The sequence below is a fragment of the Panthera onca genome, chromosome A2 (genome assembly GCF_046562875.1).
Source record: "Panthera onca isolate mPanOnc1 chromosome A2, mPanOnc1 haplotype 2, whole genome shotgun sequence".
NCBI lineage: Eukaryota > Metazoa > Chordata > Mammalia > Carnivora > Felidae > Panthera > Panthera onca.
In genome coordinates this window covers 40,038,066-40,054,675 of record NC_138340.1, presented here as the reverse complement: position 1 = coordinate 40,054,675, position 16,610 = coordinate 40,038,066, and the positions used below count along the sequence as shown (strand labels likewise).

Below are 16,610 nucleotides of genomic sequence, written 5' to 3'. Positions count from 1 at the left end.
TACTTTGTCAGTACCCACTAAAATGCAATTTATTATGTGTAGAGTAGAGTAACCTGTAAATATAAAGAGCTGCAGAAAGATGAATTAGAACCGTGTACTGTATTTGGGGAGTGTATGCACTCATCAGGGAGCTAAGAAGTCCATCACAACCACAATACATAGTAGATGGTGGTAAGTATGTTATGTGAGGCACAGACGAAATAGTTCAAAAAAGGAGAGGTGACGTTTCACTAGGAATCAGAGAAAGATTCACTTAAGGCATGAGATTTGAATTGGGACTTGAAGGGTGAGTGGTACTTAGACATAGCAGGATGGAGGGGAGTGTTCTAAATGCTGTGAGTGAACAGCATCAAGTGTATAGAATAGCGTTTCCTCAGTGACAATTCCGAGTTGATATCTGAGAGTTGGCCTACAGCCTGCGAAATAGTTCCCTTTCCTGGATGAGTTAACTGGCTCACCAGGATGGATTTCTCTAGTTCTTCGTGGTTATCACCTAATTCCCTGCTCCCTATCCAGGAGGAACTTAACTTTCTGTTTTCTTTCTCTCTTGAGTTGTTGTTGAACTTTTCATTTTCTAGCCAGTTCCCCACTGCAGTTAAAATGTTTCTAAGAGTGGAACAGTCCTAGAGCTTTCAGGAAATTTAAATAGCATGGAACTCGAATAAAATATTGAAGTACCATCTGTGCCTGTTTGTGCTGTCCACTTCCATGGCAAAGAAGGAGGGCCTCAGAGCCCTAGGGCACAGGCCCTGCAGCCCGAGTGTGTGAGAGGGAGGACAGGGCTCTGCTGTGCGGTCACGACTCAGCCAGTCCTTGTCCCCTTTCTCTCCTTGGCTTGTCCTGCCATGTGGCAAAGCAGATTCCTTTTCCTCTCTTCCTTAGAGCTGAAATCTGTGTTCCCAGTCTCTTAAATTGGCACATTCTTTCTGTTTATCCTTACTGTTTGTCCTTGGAGTATTTGTGGGTTTATACACACGCTCCTATATAGAAGGATATTGTATGTGTGCATAAACATTAAGGTGAAGAAAATAAAATTCCAGTCATCTCCATCGGATTCCTTTTTCCTCTAATAATCCTGTCACTCATTAAGTATTGGTATCACTAGAATTTTAAAAAGTTGCTCTCATGGTAATTTATGGGTTATATTTATATAAAACATTCTTTGTTCTTATAAAATACTCTGTAGAGGGCAGCATTTCCTGTATGGTTTACAAAGATAATTTGCCTTTTAATTGCCATAGATGATTAAGAGTTTATAGTGATTCTGCTACAAAAAAAAAAAATCACTTGAAATCTTTGTGTCAGGGTTCTTTGGAAATTTGATTTATATAGTAATGCTTGCTGGTAACTATAGCTTACAATCAGCTATCTCTTAAATATTACTCATATCTAGTCAATTGAAATTTGCATTATATTTCCTATACTATTTAAGGTAAGTTTTGTTTATTTCTGCAGTTTTAGAGCTCAACAGTGTCAAGAACTAGGTTAGTTACATGGTTTGATATTATGGCTTAAAATTTTTTTCTATAATTAGTGCCTTTTTAAAATAAATCTAAAGTCAATTTTGAGGGATGCCTGGGTGGCTCAGTTGGTTGAGTGTCCTGATTTTGGTTCAGGTCATGATACCAGCGTTATGGGATCGAGCCCTATGTCGGGCTTCGTGCTGAGCATGGAGACTGGTTGAGATTCTCTCTCTCCCCCACTATGCCTCTCCCCCACTCATGGTCTCTCTCTGTCTCTAAAGTAAAATATAATAAAATAAGTCAGTTTTGAGATTTTTTTATTGATCTGAATTTTTTTTTAATATGACTTTATTGTCAAATTGGTTTCCATACAACACCCAGTTCTCCTCCCAACAGGTGCCCTCCTCAATGCCCATCATCCACTTTCTCCTCCCTCCCACCCCGCCATCAACCCTCAGTTTATTCTCAGTTTTTAAGAGTTTCTTATGGTTTGGCTCCCTCCCTCTCTAACTCTTTTTCCCCTTCCCCTCCCCCATGATCTTCTGTTAAGTTTCTCAGGATCCACATAAGAGTGAAAACGTATGGCATCTGTCTTTGTATGACTTATTTCACTTAGCATAACACTCTCCAGTTCCATCCACATTGCTACAGAAGGCCGTATTTCATTCTTTCTCATTGCCAAGTAGTATTCCGTTGTATATATAAACCACAACTTCTTTATCCATTCATCAGTGGATGGACATTTAGGCTCTTTCCATAATTTGGCTATTGTTGAAAGTGCTGCTGTAAACATTGGGGTACAAGTGCCCCTATGCATCAGCACTCCTGTATCCCTTGGGTAAATTCTTAACAGTGCTATTGCTGGGTCATAGGATAGATATTGATCTGAATTTTTAAGGAGGTAACTTTAATTTCTTTAAGAGGACAAAGGCAGAAAATTGTATATATTTAAAGACAAATTTGGGAGAACAAAGAAGAAACATTTTATTTGATCCTAATGAATCAAGGTCCTATTGCACAGTAATAGCTACAGGCCTAGATGAGGTTAGTTGAAAAGTACTTCACATGTTGTCTGTAAAACATGGAAGATTTGTATTCTTGCAATTTAGAGTTCTTTAAATAGGAATTAATACTGAAAAATAACGAGCAGGAGACATTTATGCAACATAAATAAATCAAACCCCTTCTCTGTGCAAGGCATCATAACAGAATCAGCTAAGAGTTATAGGAATATATATCACTTGGCCTTAGCTTTTAAGGAGTTTATTATGTAATAGGAATGATAAGACAAAGGTAAGGTACAAAATACAAGGATTTACAAGATACAAAAGAGAAAATCCACTAGGAAGATACCTTAAATGAACTCATAGGCCAAATCCAAATCCGTACTGTATATGACCTATGAGCCGAAAATGCTTTTTACATCTTTAGATGTCGAACACAAAATCAAAATAGTGTTTCATGACACACGTAAATTATATGGAATTCAGATTTTAGTGCTCATAAATAAAGCTTTATTGGAATACGTTCGTGCTCATTCACTTTATATTGTTTATGGCTACTTTTGGGATATAATGGCATTGTTGAGCAGTTGAAACATATTATGTGACCTGCTGAGCCAAAATATTTACTCTTCGGCTCTTTACAGAAAAAATGTGCCTACCCTTGCTCTAGATATACATACATACACAGTTGGAGGAGAGCCTTTCTGAGTGAGCGGAAGTCTTTGGCTGTCTTCCATCCTAAACAGTGGCCAGTGTTGAAGGCAATCATTTCAGCTTTTTCTTGTCCTCCCCAGAGGGTGAGAAGTAGCTGATCTTGCTTGTTCCCATGAGAGTAAGGCCCTCAACACTAGGAGAAGCGAATTGAGATGCCTACTTGTCCAGACAGGTAAGTGAATGACAATGGTGGAACTTAAGACAGTCTGGAGTAATGAGGCCTGTGTGAGCCTGGGACATACATGCTCCATTTGTAGCCTGTTGTTGCCATGTAGAAAGGTAACATTACCAATTTGGGGACTTGAAAAAAAGAATTGGAAAGCAGTGATCTTTAAGATAAAATTTTTCAAAAGTCTAAGTGTTAGCAATGAAGTAGAGGTTGTCAATAATACTCTAAGAGCCATAGCATGTCTCAGTGCCCAAGTCAGCCTGTGTGGGTCCCAGGTTTTTCATTTGGACTCCCAGGCATTCCAAGTGCCAGGCTGTTTTTCTCACACCCTCCTGCATCTGCCAGTTTCCAGCTGTGTTGAGGGCTTGTGCCAGATCTCTGCTCTTTCAGTCCCAGCTTGAAGCTGAGTCTCATCCCTGTGGGTTCCAGGAGTAGATTGGAGAAGGATGTGGGAGATAATCTTCATTACCTAAATAGCTATGCCCAGAAACCTTAAAAAACAAAAACAAAAACAAAAAAGGCAGATCCCTTACCTGTTTTTCCACTTACTTTGTGTTACTCTTGAGAGCCAGAGCCTCATCAGGATGAAGGGGATGGGTCACAGGATTCTAGTACCACACCTCCCCGAGACCCCCATAGGGTGGGTGCTTTTGAGTAGAAGTGAGGGGAGGGCTTGATAAGGAAGAAGCAAACGGCACAGGCCTAATGAGGGAGGCTTAGGTAGTTATTACTTAAAGAATGTGTAGAATTTAGAAAAGAAGTGTGACGACAGGTATTCCCTGAGAAAATAGAAGATAGAGAAAAGCAGGGAGAGGAAGATAAGTTACGTGCAAGAAACGGCCAGCACTCTAGTTTGTCTGGAGGTTTGGGATGTGAAGGGGAATTGTGGGAAAAGGGTACAAACGGTGTGCTGCCAGGAGTGTGGAGGGTCTGCGGTGGCTTGCTGAGGAGACTGGGTCTTACTCACCAAGGGACCGTGGAGAGTGTGGTGTTGGTCTTTGACGGGCTCATAAAGTCAGGTTCATCCAGCAGTCACACAGAGGATAGAGTCATAGAAGGGGGTGAGGTGAGCAGCACAGACGAGAGAGGAGAATACTGTTCTTTCCTGAAGCCAAGTAGTTTAGGGGCAGGGAATACGGTCCGAACTGGAGCGCTGGCTCTGGTGTGGAGAAGGAAGGACGTGGGGCAGATGCTTCATAGGTAGCGGAGTAGATGCAAGGGAAGGGAGTCCTGGGGCACTTGATCCTGAATGACCTGTTGTCTTCCTTCCCTTGTCATCTGTAAAGTATTCACACGGTCATTGTCTCATTTCCTTCCCTTAGCAGTTCTCAAGAATGTCCCCCTCTGTTGACACATGTGGAAACAGATTCAGATTAAGTACCAAACAACTAAGAAATGACACCAGGAGCAAGCAGACTGGGGTCTGCATAACTGTTCCACACGGAACAGGTGAAATTGTTACATCATTTTTACATCAGAGGGAAATTAGCTAGGACTGCACAAAGATTATTTATGTGTAGCTTTTTTTTTTTTAAGTTTATTTCTATTTGAGAGGGACAGAGACAGCGCAATTGGGGGAGGGGCAGAGAGCTATAGAGAGAGGATCCCAAGCAGACTCCAAGCTGCCAGTGCATGAGAGAGATCTTGACCTCAGCTGAAGCCAAGAGTGGGACACTTAACCGACTAAGCCACCTAGGTGCCCCTATGTGTAGCTTTTTAGTGATCTTTCTTTAGCCTTTTATAGCTTGGGACCAGAATTCTAAGATCTAAATTTCATTATCAAAGCTCTATGTAACCTTTTAATGTGCATTAAACTTACATGTAGATACAGATACCTAGCCATTTTTACTAAATTATATTTGTTATACTTGATTAAAATGTAAAGAAGTGTAACTCAGTTCTACCAGCATGCACCTCATTTAGCAGTAAGCATGCTGTCACTGTAGCACATTGCTGTCTTCCTGAGGTTTGGGAATTCCTCTCTTGAGGTACTCCTCCCTAGGTCATATCCCCAGAAGGGACTCAGAAGGCTTTTCAGGCTGGGTTTGTTTTTTCTTCCTATGAGCCATTTGCGGAATCCACTTGTCTTTCGTCCTATATGTTCTTTTTGACTTTATGCACAGTTTTAGCTTTCCCAGTTCTAAACTAAATTAAATCCATAGAATGAGTCAGAACTGTGACTATTAGGTAGTATCTATTGGAAAAATAAAGTCTCATAGTGTGAATAGTCAACAATAAAAATTTATTTGAAATTGAACTAACAGGCATTGAGATACATGCTGTACTCATAAGGTGCAACAGTTGGCGTTTTGCCCACAGAATTACAAAATTTTAGATTCTTCTTATTTTTTTTAAAGGTTTAGATTTAAAAGCAACTGTTTCCAGGGGCGCCTGAGTGGCTCAGTCAGTTAAGCGTCCGACTTCAGCTCAGGTCACGATCTCGCGGTCAGTGAGTTCGAGCCCTGCGTCGGGCTCTGGGGTGATGGCTCAGAGCCTGGAGCCTGCTTCCAATTCTGTGTCTCCCTCTCTCTCTGCCCCTCCCCCGTTCATGCTCTGTCTCTCTCTGTCTCAAAAATAAATAAACGTTAAAAAAAAAATTAAAAAAAAAAAATAATAAAAGCAACTGTTTCCAGAGCTTTTTTCCACGAATCTTCAGCTTTTTAACCTTTTCTATCTTTGTAGAAAGGTTTTTTTTTTTTAATGTTCTATCTTAAATTTGGATGCCCAGTTCTTAATTTCAGAAGAAATTAGAAATTAGTCATGCCTCCATTATGCAATTTTGATGACATCCTGCTATGTATTTCTAGACTGAAGCAACCACTACTTTGACAGGTGACTTGAAGGAAAATGGAGTTAATGTCAAGGCTGTCCTTTCAAACCAGCAAACCTTGTAGGAATTGTTAGAGCAGAAAAGGCAAAAGGCAGCCTTGGGTTAAATCTATTACTTGAACTTTTGATGGTACAGTGATATGAGGAAGTTGGCACAGCTGCGTTCTTTCTTGTCAGGGAATAGACGTAATAAGGGAAGGCACAGATAAACTGTGTATCTCACATTTGTTGTGACTTAATGACATAAATCCATAGATCACATACAGGTTTGACAACTAGACACTAACTGAGCAGTTTGGCCAGATGTTTCTAAACTTGGGCTTTATGTACTCCAGACCACATTAACAACTAGCCTTATTGAACAGACTCCTGCAGTTTGTCAGACACTGTGCTAGCCCAGGGAAGAAAGGTGAGGAGGTGCCATGTTTCTTTTGCTGTCCAGGAGTTCACCACACCAGGTGATAAATACTGACACGGTATTTATTGCATATGGTGGCTGGGAGGCAGAAGTACTTATTTTCAACTCCTGCCTTACTTTCAAATCCTACAGTTGCTTCCTAACTGTCATCTTGGCCAGCTCCATGTCCTTGAGCCTCACTTTTCTTTATGAAGTGAGGAAGGAAGTACCTAATTGGAAGGGTTAAATGATGTAATGTGTGGAAAGTACTCGGTGTAGAGCAGGTAGGTAGCTACTAACTCCCATATTAGATGTGCCAGCCATCTGACACCAACCTGAGGGAGTGTTGGAATCCTCTTCCTAGAAGAGGTACTGCCTGATTTGAGACTTGATGGTGAATTGGGGTCGCACTTGGGGTTGTTTTCCCCAGGCAAAAGAAGTATCTACAAAGTGTTTGTTTGCTTTGTGTCAATTTTGTTTGTAGCTATAATAACAATACATGTAATTCTAAGAACTAACAATGTTTAAAAAACTGGCACAGGATTATAAATTGTGCTCAAAATAGTAACTCTTATTGCTTCATACGTGTTTCTTACTACAACTCCCAAATGCAAGAGCCTAAATAGCTATATGCGGAATTTGAGAATAAAAAAAAAACCCCGATAAAATGGATTGAAAAGCTTTCTTAAAGCTGAATTTAATGTATGTTTGTGTTAATTGTTAGGGACTTGACTTTAAGCTACTTCCTAACAGGGCCTGGTATTGAAGCAAATTACCACACTTTGATTCTCTTAATTTTGATTAATTTGACACCATTACCCTATCATCCCTTTTTATGGTTAATAATCTATGAAAATTAATGTTAGAAGTAATTCATAAGTTATCCCTCCTGATAACGTGGTCTCATCAAAATCCCAGCAATCTAACTGATATCTACTAAGTTGTGCATTTTAAGATGATAGCATTGTTGGCTTTTATTTTGAGATGATTTTATAAATAAATACCAAGCAGTGTTTCCCTTCAAGTATTCCCAGTAACTACCTCTTTTTCCTTTACTCTGATTGGCCTCTTGTCTTGTGTAGCTCAAAACTCTAAAGGGTAGAACTAGATACTCAGAAAACAACAGCCATATAGTAGCTGTAATGTATCAGTAGTTGAAAAGAAATTTAGGTCTTACTATATAGAGTTAGCAATTGATAGTTTTTTCTTTTGCTGACTTTTAGCCAGCAAAAAAAAAAAAAAAAAAAAAAAATCCACTATTCTGATAATCTCTTAGTGATGGGAGCCCTGTCTTTTAAGTGCTTACAACCATGAGCTGGTCTGTCAGTAAGACATTATTGCCAAACCTGATCTATTAATAGGGAGATTTCAAGTAGCCATTGTCTTCTAGTTTAGAATAGCTTAGTCTTGTTTCTCTTTTAAGATCTATAAACCTGAAATGCCACATATGTCAGAACAGGAAAACACTGCTCTTAGTTTACCTACTGTTTAAAGGAAAGCTGGAGAATGAGTAGCCAGAGAATGTGTTAAATACTGTTCACTGCCCACCTGCTTGTTGACTGGCATCCCTGTTTTCTTTATGTTTCTCTTTGTTGCTGTTGTGCATTTTTCCTGAGGTAAAACGTTCATGGCCCTTGTCATTTATAATACCAGGATACTGATTTTAAACTGCCTTCACAAATGAACAAGAGATCTTGGTCCCAGAAGCCTTTCTTCCATGGTTACTGTTGGCTTAAGGAAAGACCACGTCTATCTGGAGAATCCCTAACTCTCTGGAGATACAACATCTTGGAGAGGCCTGTTAGGGCATTGCTGTAGTGACAGTAGTTACTGTGGTTACTGTGCAAAGCACCTTCTTTTTTTTTCCTGCTTTGGAACAGGCAGCGAACTAGCTGAAAATGGTCAATTTTCTCCAGTCCCGTTCAGCAGAAAAAATGTTCTCAGACTGAGGCCTGAGAAGTTTTTTCATACCTGTATGCTCTGTGATGAGCCCACAACTGGGTGAAGCCCCTCAAGAGCCAGGTACTTTGAGTCCCCAAAGGCTTCTGGCCACTGGTCCTGTCACAGCTTGGAGCAAGGCCAGTTTTTTTCTTTGCTGATATCTGTTAGATAAGTGGTTGACAACCTGAGAGAAAGAGCAGTCAATACAACAGAGACAGAAAAAACCTGCAAGCTTCCTGAATCTCTTGGCTGTGTGGCTGTAGTCTGTGGTGGTTTAGTGGGAACAAAAGAGATCAAGTATGACCTTGGGGTAACAATACACATTGTTGGGGAGAGGATAATTTAAATGTGCTTATTGTTCTAGATTGTCAACTGCCAGTAGCCCAGTTCTCTTTTACCTTTTTTTGTCACACAGCTTACCGTGAAAATACTTTGAATGAGACCTGCAGTGACAACACGGCTTTTGGGGAACGCACAACTTTTCTTTTCAAAACTGCCTTGCATGTGATTTTCTAAAATTACCTGATCTAAATGTTGCCTCTCTGTGGTTCAAAGCTACAACTTAAAGAAAATTTAAATATGAATTAAAACTTTTTAGCATTCTTGCCACTATTTCAAGGGTTGGCTGTGTGGCTAAGTGTGTCTAACTTTTTGTTAAATAAATGTTTATTGTGGAGAAGCTTGAAAACGGGAAAGTTTAAAGCAGCAGCAACAACTGTAATCCCACATGTAAAACAGTGGTGGGCACACACAGGCACTTAGATATGTTCAGTGAATGTAGAGACAAACTGTAATATGATTCAAGTGTATATATGTTTAAGGTTTTTTTTCTATGTGTATTTGCCTTTGTTTTTTTTAAAGAAAGTAGGGATTAAAACATGCAGGTACAATGTAACTTCTCTTTAAAAAAAAAAAGATTATTGGGGCGCCTGGGTGGCGCAGTCGGTTAAGCGTCCGACTTCAGCCAGGTCACGATCTCGCGGTCCGTGAGTTCGAGCCCTGCGTCAGGCTCTGGGCTGATGGCTCGGAGCCTGGAGCCTGTTTCCGATTCTGTGTCTCCCTCTCTCTGACCCTCCCCCGTTCATGCTCTGTCTCTCTCTGTCCCAAAAATAAATAAAAAACGTTGGAAAAAAAAAAAAAAGATTATTTTTGACATTTCTTGTATTATTATTCTTCTGTGATAATGAAGATGTGAATTTGCCCATGGCCCTTAGCAGGGGGGCAACCTTACTTTAGGCATCTCTCCTAACGGAAGCTATAGAATTTCATTAGGGGAGTGGTTGCTATGGATTTTCATTAAATACATGACCTTAGTAAAATCTTAGTAAAAATCCTTGGAGTCAGGCCTCTTATCCTTGCACAGCTGTGTCTAGGCCTGCGCACCTCATCCTTAGGACACCTGTCTCCCCATCCCTGGTTGCACTCTTCTTCCCAACTCACCTGCCTACTCTCCCCATTTCCCATCTGCTCCAGTCTAATGATCTTTTCTTGTTGTTCCCTGAATCTACCCCATTTTATGTCTCCTTTCTGCTCCATTTCACACCATCCTTCAAGCCAGTGCATCTCCCATTTTTCCCATTTTACTTCACTTGCTGAATTATTTACTGTGAGGTCTTGCTCCAAATCCTGCATTTTTTTTTAAGTTTACTTATTTTCAGAGAGAGAGAACACAATGGGGGAAGAAACGGGGGAGGGGTGGTAGAGAGAGAATCTCAATAAGGCTCTGCACTGTCAGCACAGAGCCTGATGCGGGGCTCCAACTCCCAAACCATGAGATCATGACTTGAGCCAAAATCAAGAGTTGGTCTCTTAACCTGCTGAGCCACCCAGGCGCTGTCTCCGCCTCCCCCCCCCCCCCCCCAATCCTGCACTTTCTATTAATTGGCTTGACAGTATTCTGGGGTGTCACACTGTAGAAGGGCTTTTGTAAGTTTAAAGTAAATACTTTTTCGTTTCTGATTTCGGGGTGTGTGTGTGTCTGTTTTTGGTAAAGATACATGGTTAACTTTTTAAAACTTTCAGTTGGTAGTTATAAAAGTAAACTCCTTCTCCCTGGACCCCTGCCCCCCATAAAAGAGAGAGAAAGAAAGTAAGAAATTGGCATATGCTTACCCTGACATTTTCTTCTCTGTGGCAATTAAAACTGTTTGAGAAATCCTTAGACTTTAGGGGCGCCTGGGTGCCTCAGTCATTTTAGCCTCTGACTCTTGATTTCAGCCTAGGTCATGATCTCCTGGTTTGTGGGATCAAGCCCTGCATGGAGCTCTGTACTTAGAGTGGAGCCTGCTTAAGATTCTCTCTCTGCCCTTCCCCCCTCATGTTCTCTCTCTCTCTCTCTCTCTCTCTCTCACATAAACATTAAAACACATTCTTACACTTTAGTTAGTTCTCGATTTTTTTTCTTCTTGGGTTAATGTGGCTAACTTGGTTTCATCACTTCTGTGAGTTTTGATTGTATTTCGTGCCTCCTGTCATCAAACTGTGCATACAGCATTACATAGGCATGTAATGAAAATAGGCCTACCGTGGGGGGATTCACATGAGTCATTTGATATAGTTAATCTGGGCCACTCTGATATATCACAGTTCTGGCCGTGACTTAGCCAAATATAGTTTTAGGCCTTCAAAGTATTTGTTTCTCTTACCCACTTGAGCATTGAGGTTTTTATTGGCATTCTTCCCATCTGCACGTGAGGAAGCCACATAGTTAAAATTTTTGAATAAGTGACGGCTCCTGCTTTGAACGTACTATTTAACTCCTGAGTAATAAAAGTGTGCTGTAGACGGAGTGGGCCACGAACGTATGGGTAGTGTAGCACGGTGGCTCACTGCAAGCTGATGAGTTCAGAATTTGGATCCTGTGAATACCTTATCAACCTTGAGCCTCAAGTTCTGCTTCTGTGAAATGAGCAGGGGGGCTGTGGGGAGAATCATCTCTTTCTTTTCCACATTCCTTTGCAGGGTTCAGTAAAGAGCTCTGAAGACTAGGAAGTGAGCCGAGGCTCCCTGAAGGGTGAAGTCTTAATGCTAGGCCGTGAAGGCAGGCTGAGATGTTATTCATTGGAGTGGATTAGAAAAGGCATGGCAGGTGTGGGAGCCAGTTGAGCACAGGACTTTGAAAGCATGTACAGAGAGGGGACTTGAGGAAAGCAGTGCATAAAAAAGTGTGTCAGAGGTCTAGAAGGACAGTCTGGAATGCAAGGGAGGAGGAGGAAGATATTATAATCCAGGCATGAGGTGTTGAGAGTACAGGTGAGGATAATTGCCCAGGGAGTTGTGGGGAAAGGGCAGCTACAAGGGCATATCCAGGAAGAATCCTCAGGGCTGGTGTGTGGTGCTGTGGATGAGAGGAATTGCAAGGGTGTAAGGCACGTGAGAACTGTGTCATTCATTCATTCACTCATTCTTAAGATACTGAAATTGACAGTCTGCTGCTCCAAGGTTCTGTTCTAGGTATTGGGGACTAATCCCTAAATAAAACAGAAGTCCCTGCTCTTTTGAAGTGTATTTTCTGGTGTTAATTGTGTTAAAATTTTAGTGGCAGCAATTTTGGCACCTTGAGATGTCATTATCTAGCTCATGATTCTTTTATCCTGTCTAAAAGTCAACTGGGAAATGTCGGTGAAAGCATATCCAATATCTTCAGGAAATCAGTAGACAGTATTTTTATGTTTCAGGACTGTAAAGATATGAATGGAACTGTTAAACTGAAAATGCTGTATTTTACTGATCAGAGGAGGTGGGGCTACTATACATTTAGTAATTTGCCTCATAGTTTACACATTTCAGGGAATGTCATGAAGTTGGGACACCTAGGGACTTGTTGTTGAGTTGTCAAAGGTTCCTTTGGTAAGCTTTTGGTGGCGTTAAAACTAGGTTCATTCACTAACCAGGAGGAAGTAATTAGATTGAACAAGACTTTAGTACTTGATGGCTTTTTTCCAAGAGATTTTGTCAGCTTATTTTTGAATGAGTGCTGTGATATTTTAGTTTTCAGCCTCAATTTTCCTCAGTTCTTTAAGGTGAAAAAATTTTAAGCTAATACCAGATAACTCCTTGACAAAAAATGTTGACATAAGAAATAAAGAGGCTTAAAAACCAGAATATAATTTTTCATGGTGTTTTGAAAGCTTGAATTAGAAGAACATTTTATAATTAAAACTATGGTGCCTTTAAATATTCATTTAGTTTGGAGAACTTTCCTTGTACCTAGTTGTATTTCATAGTGTTTTTATGGTAACCACAGTTAATCTGCTATAGAAATAGAGCATAAGAATTACTCATAATTCTTTTTTTTAATGTTTGTTTATTTTTGAGAGAAAAAGACAGAGAGAGAGAAGGCGGGGGGAGAGACAGAGATTGAGAGGAGGATGGGCAGAGAGAGGGAGACACAGAATCCTAAGCAGGCTCCAGGCTCTGAGCTGTCAGCACAGAGCCTGATGTGGGGCTCTTAATCCCTCTTTCTCAGTTTGTAGCATGCACCCTGAAAGAGCACCTACTTTTCAGGAGAGAGGGAGAGAGAGAATCCTAAGCAGGATCTACACTGTCTGCACAGAGCCCCATGTGGAGCTTGAACTCACAAACCGTAAGATCATGACCTGAGCCCAAGTTGGATGCTCGACCAACTGAGCTGAAACCCCCCCCCCCCCCCCGCAGGTGCTCCTACTCATAATTCTTAATGAAGGAAATAAAGAGCTTTGGGCTTTATAGTACTGATAAGATTTTATGCAATAAAGGAGTGTTAAAAATATTCTAGAAACATGGTTAAGTTTCTTAACTGATATATGTATGTTACCTTGCAGTATCTGATTTTCTCAGTTTAAGATAATCAAATGTTTTTTCTTATGAATGACTTGATTTTTTAAAAATTTCCTTTAGGTAAAAGTGCAGTTTTAAAATGTCTACTGGATGTTCACAAAATTTTTCAGGAAAATGACCCAGCTTACATTCTGAATGATCTCTACATCTCAGACTACTGTGTGTGGATTCAGAAAGCCAAGTAAGTTTTGAGTTACTTATGAATTTTACATGCCCCCATTTCTGGAATACCTCCTGACCCAGGGGGAAGAAAATGAAATAGCTTGGGAGACAAGTTGTAATGAAAAAGAATACCCCATCTAGATACCAAATGCTTTAAAAAGTGACTAGATCAACATGGGGAGCTTGGCGAATTGGCCTTGGGAAAGGTACAGATGGTAAAAATTTTACTGGAAAACATGGTTATAGCCTAGAAAGTAGATGTGAGAACAGACAGTTCTGATTGGTTGTGGCTATGCTATTGACTGTCCAATATGAAATCTCAAGATTTCGTACGTGGGTGTCCAGACTTTTGTCTTTGGTGTACTCACAGTGGGCTATGAGTGTGTGTGTATGCATGTGGGGGCACCTTGTGCAAACTCCATTAAGACACCAGCCTAATCAGCCGTCATCCTGGTGAGAGTTGTACACTCATTGGCGAACCACTGGCTTACAGAATCTGTTACACAGAGTATAAAAAGTACAACCTTCAATGCTTCATGTGATGATTCTTGGTAACACAGGTATCTACGGGTCTGAACTCTCACAAATAGGCTCCTTGCACATGGTATGTAAGATTTTAAAGAAGCGTTTACCATTTCCTCCCTCAGAGAGGGAGTTTAATAAGTTTATTAAGTTTAAAAGGAGGTGAGCTTTTAGGGTACCTGGGTGGCTCATTTGGTTAGGCATCCAACTCTTGACTTTGGCTCAGGTCATGATCTCACGGTTCATGAGTTTGAGCCCTGCATCTGGCTCACTGCTGTCAGTGCAGAGCCCACTTTGGATCCTCTGTTTCCTGTCTCTCACTGCCCCTCCCCTACTTGCTTCCTGTCTCTGTCTTAAATAAAAATAAACTTAAAAACTGAACTTTTGTGAAGAGGTTCAACAGATGTATGCAAATTAACCATTTCAGTAACAGGAGACGATTAACTGAGAGCATACAAACAGAGCTGTTGATGAGAACGCTTCTTACGGGTTATGGGGAATGGTGGCACAGTATCACTCGTGACTTAGAAGAAAAACAGCCACGACAGTTGTACTGTTGCTGTGATTGGTAAATGAGTGCTTTAGCATGCCTTTAATGCCTGTTTTGAGTGAGCCATTATATAGAATTCACTTTTGGCCTCTGTTCACGGGGAAGCAGCCCTAATGCCGAGTGAGATGAGAAAACCTTGTGGCCATACCTGTGGTCGGGAAAAGCTGACGATCTGCTCAGCATAACGCCTAATACCATACGGCAGGTGGTGGTGGTGTCTGTGGTGGAAATCTCAATGGCTCCAGATGGAGAATTGCATCTTTGACCCCTGAGGTCATCATGGCGTGTCATCACTCCCGTTTGATCCTCCTGCTAATTGAGCTTGTCAGGTACCCTGCTGCCATTTCCTGTTGTTTTCATAATAAAATTAAATTGAAATAGTCTATTTGTGTGGGTTTAGATTTTTCTTGTTCCCTTCAGGGTGAGGATTTTATAAACATGCAGTGAGCACTGAGGTTTGTTGTGAGGATCCCATTTCTAGGAGTGCCTCCTTTCTCTATGGCATTCCTCATTAACTAGAGAAAAGATTGTGTTCCATTAAAGTAGAAGGGCATGTGCCCCTGTGTGCATGTGGGGATTACCACACCTCCTTGCGCTTAAAAAATCCTTTTTCCCTTGGTTTTAAGTTGCAGGAAATGAAATGAAATTCTTATCTTCCTAATAATTGTTATGATAATACTAATTTTTTCAAAGAGATAATGGATTGGGAAATGAGACAGGAGAGGGATACCAGCAGGAGCTCTTCAAATTACTTTTTTTTTTTTTTTAATGTTTATTTATTTTGAGAGAGGGGGGGAGAGACAGCCAAGCAGACAGAGAATCTCAAGCAGGCCCTGAACTGACAGCATGAAGCCCAACGTGGGGCTTGAACCCATGAACCTTGAGATCATGAACTGAGCCAAAATCAAGAGTCTGATGCTAATTGACTGAGCCACCCAGGTGCCCCTCTTCAGATTACTTTGGAAAAGAATTTTTTTTAATTATTTATTTATTATTTGAGAGATAGAGTGTGAATGGGGGAGGGGCAAAGACAGAGGGAGACACAGAATCCGAAGCAGACTCCAGGCTCTGGGTGGTCAGCACAGAGCCCAATGCAGTGCTCGAACTCACGGATCGTGAGATCGTGACCTGAGCCGAAGTCTGATGTTGAACCGACTGAGCCACCCAGGCACCCTAGAAAAATTTTTTGGACTTGACCAATTTGACCATAATTTTCCTTTCCCTAAACAGGCTGTATTGTTTTCACTTTGTGTGTTACATTTTAACTCTAGTTGAATCTGGCTATTTTTTTCTTTCTCTTGAAATAATACATTTGTTCATTTACCTGATTTTTATTCAGTTTTCTGATTTAATCCTTAATTTTTCAAGCGTAACATAATTGAGGTTCCATGGTCATCTTTACCCTGAACTGTCTTGGCTCTAAATCATTTATACTATAGTGAATGTTCATGATTTCCATAACTAATTTCTTCCTCACCATTCATCTTCTGGTTTATTTCTTTCCCATAGGGTTTATCAGTGAGATCTTGCACCCTATTTTTATGTTTTAAAATAGTTCTGTATTTTCTTTAATTTCTATTCGATGATTTTGATTATAAAGACTGAAATTTTATTTACAATATCAGACAAGTGCTAAATTCTAATGAACACAAAGAACAGCATTTCATTTTTATAGTCTGACATTCACTTTGGCAAAAACTTGTTGGAACTGGGTTGCGAAGTCATTCTTATATTCAATTAATAAAGTTAGGATAACAGTTATCCTGCATTTTGCTTTATACTGTGTAGTTCTTTTTCCTTGTGATGCCTTTGTCTTGTAGAGCATGTTTGCAGATTTTCAAAACTGAAGGTCCTATATTCTTATTCTGCGTTAAAGTCTGCAAATTATCTTTCTGAAAAGGAACACCCCCTGCCATCCTTCACCGTAAGCGTCATTGGAAGTTTCGAGAATGGTGGTCACTGCAGCAAATGCTCCCTGGGTGGCAGCATGAGGAAGTGATTTGCTTGAAGTCATGTAGCATCTCTGAGATAGGTGTGTGAT

General features: G+C 40.6%; 1 protein-coding gene across 2 annotated transcripts in view; it reads left to right on the top strand.

The window, feature by feature from the left end:
* The window catches only part of SHQ1 (SHQ1, H/ACA ribonucleoprotein assembly factor), a 103,961-nt gene that overhangs the window by 44,682 nt on the left and 42,669 nt on the right, over positions 1-16,610 (top strand). For both annotated transcript variants that reach the window (XM_060631561.3, XM_060631563.3), the window contains exon 10: positions 13,396-13,516. In XM_060631561.3, coding sequence (XP_060487544.2) covers positions 13,396-13,516 — 121 coding nt within the window. The remainder of the gene's footprint in view (positions 1-13,395; positions 13,517-16,610) is intronic.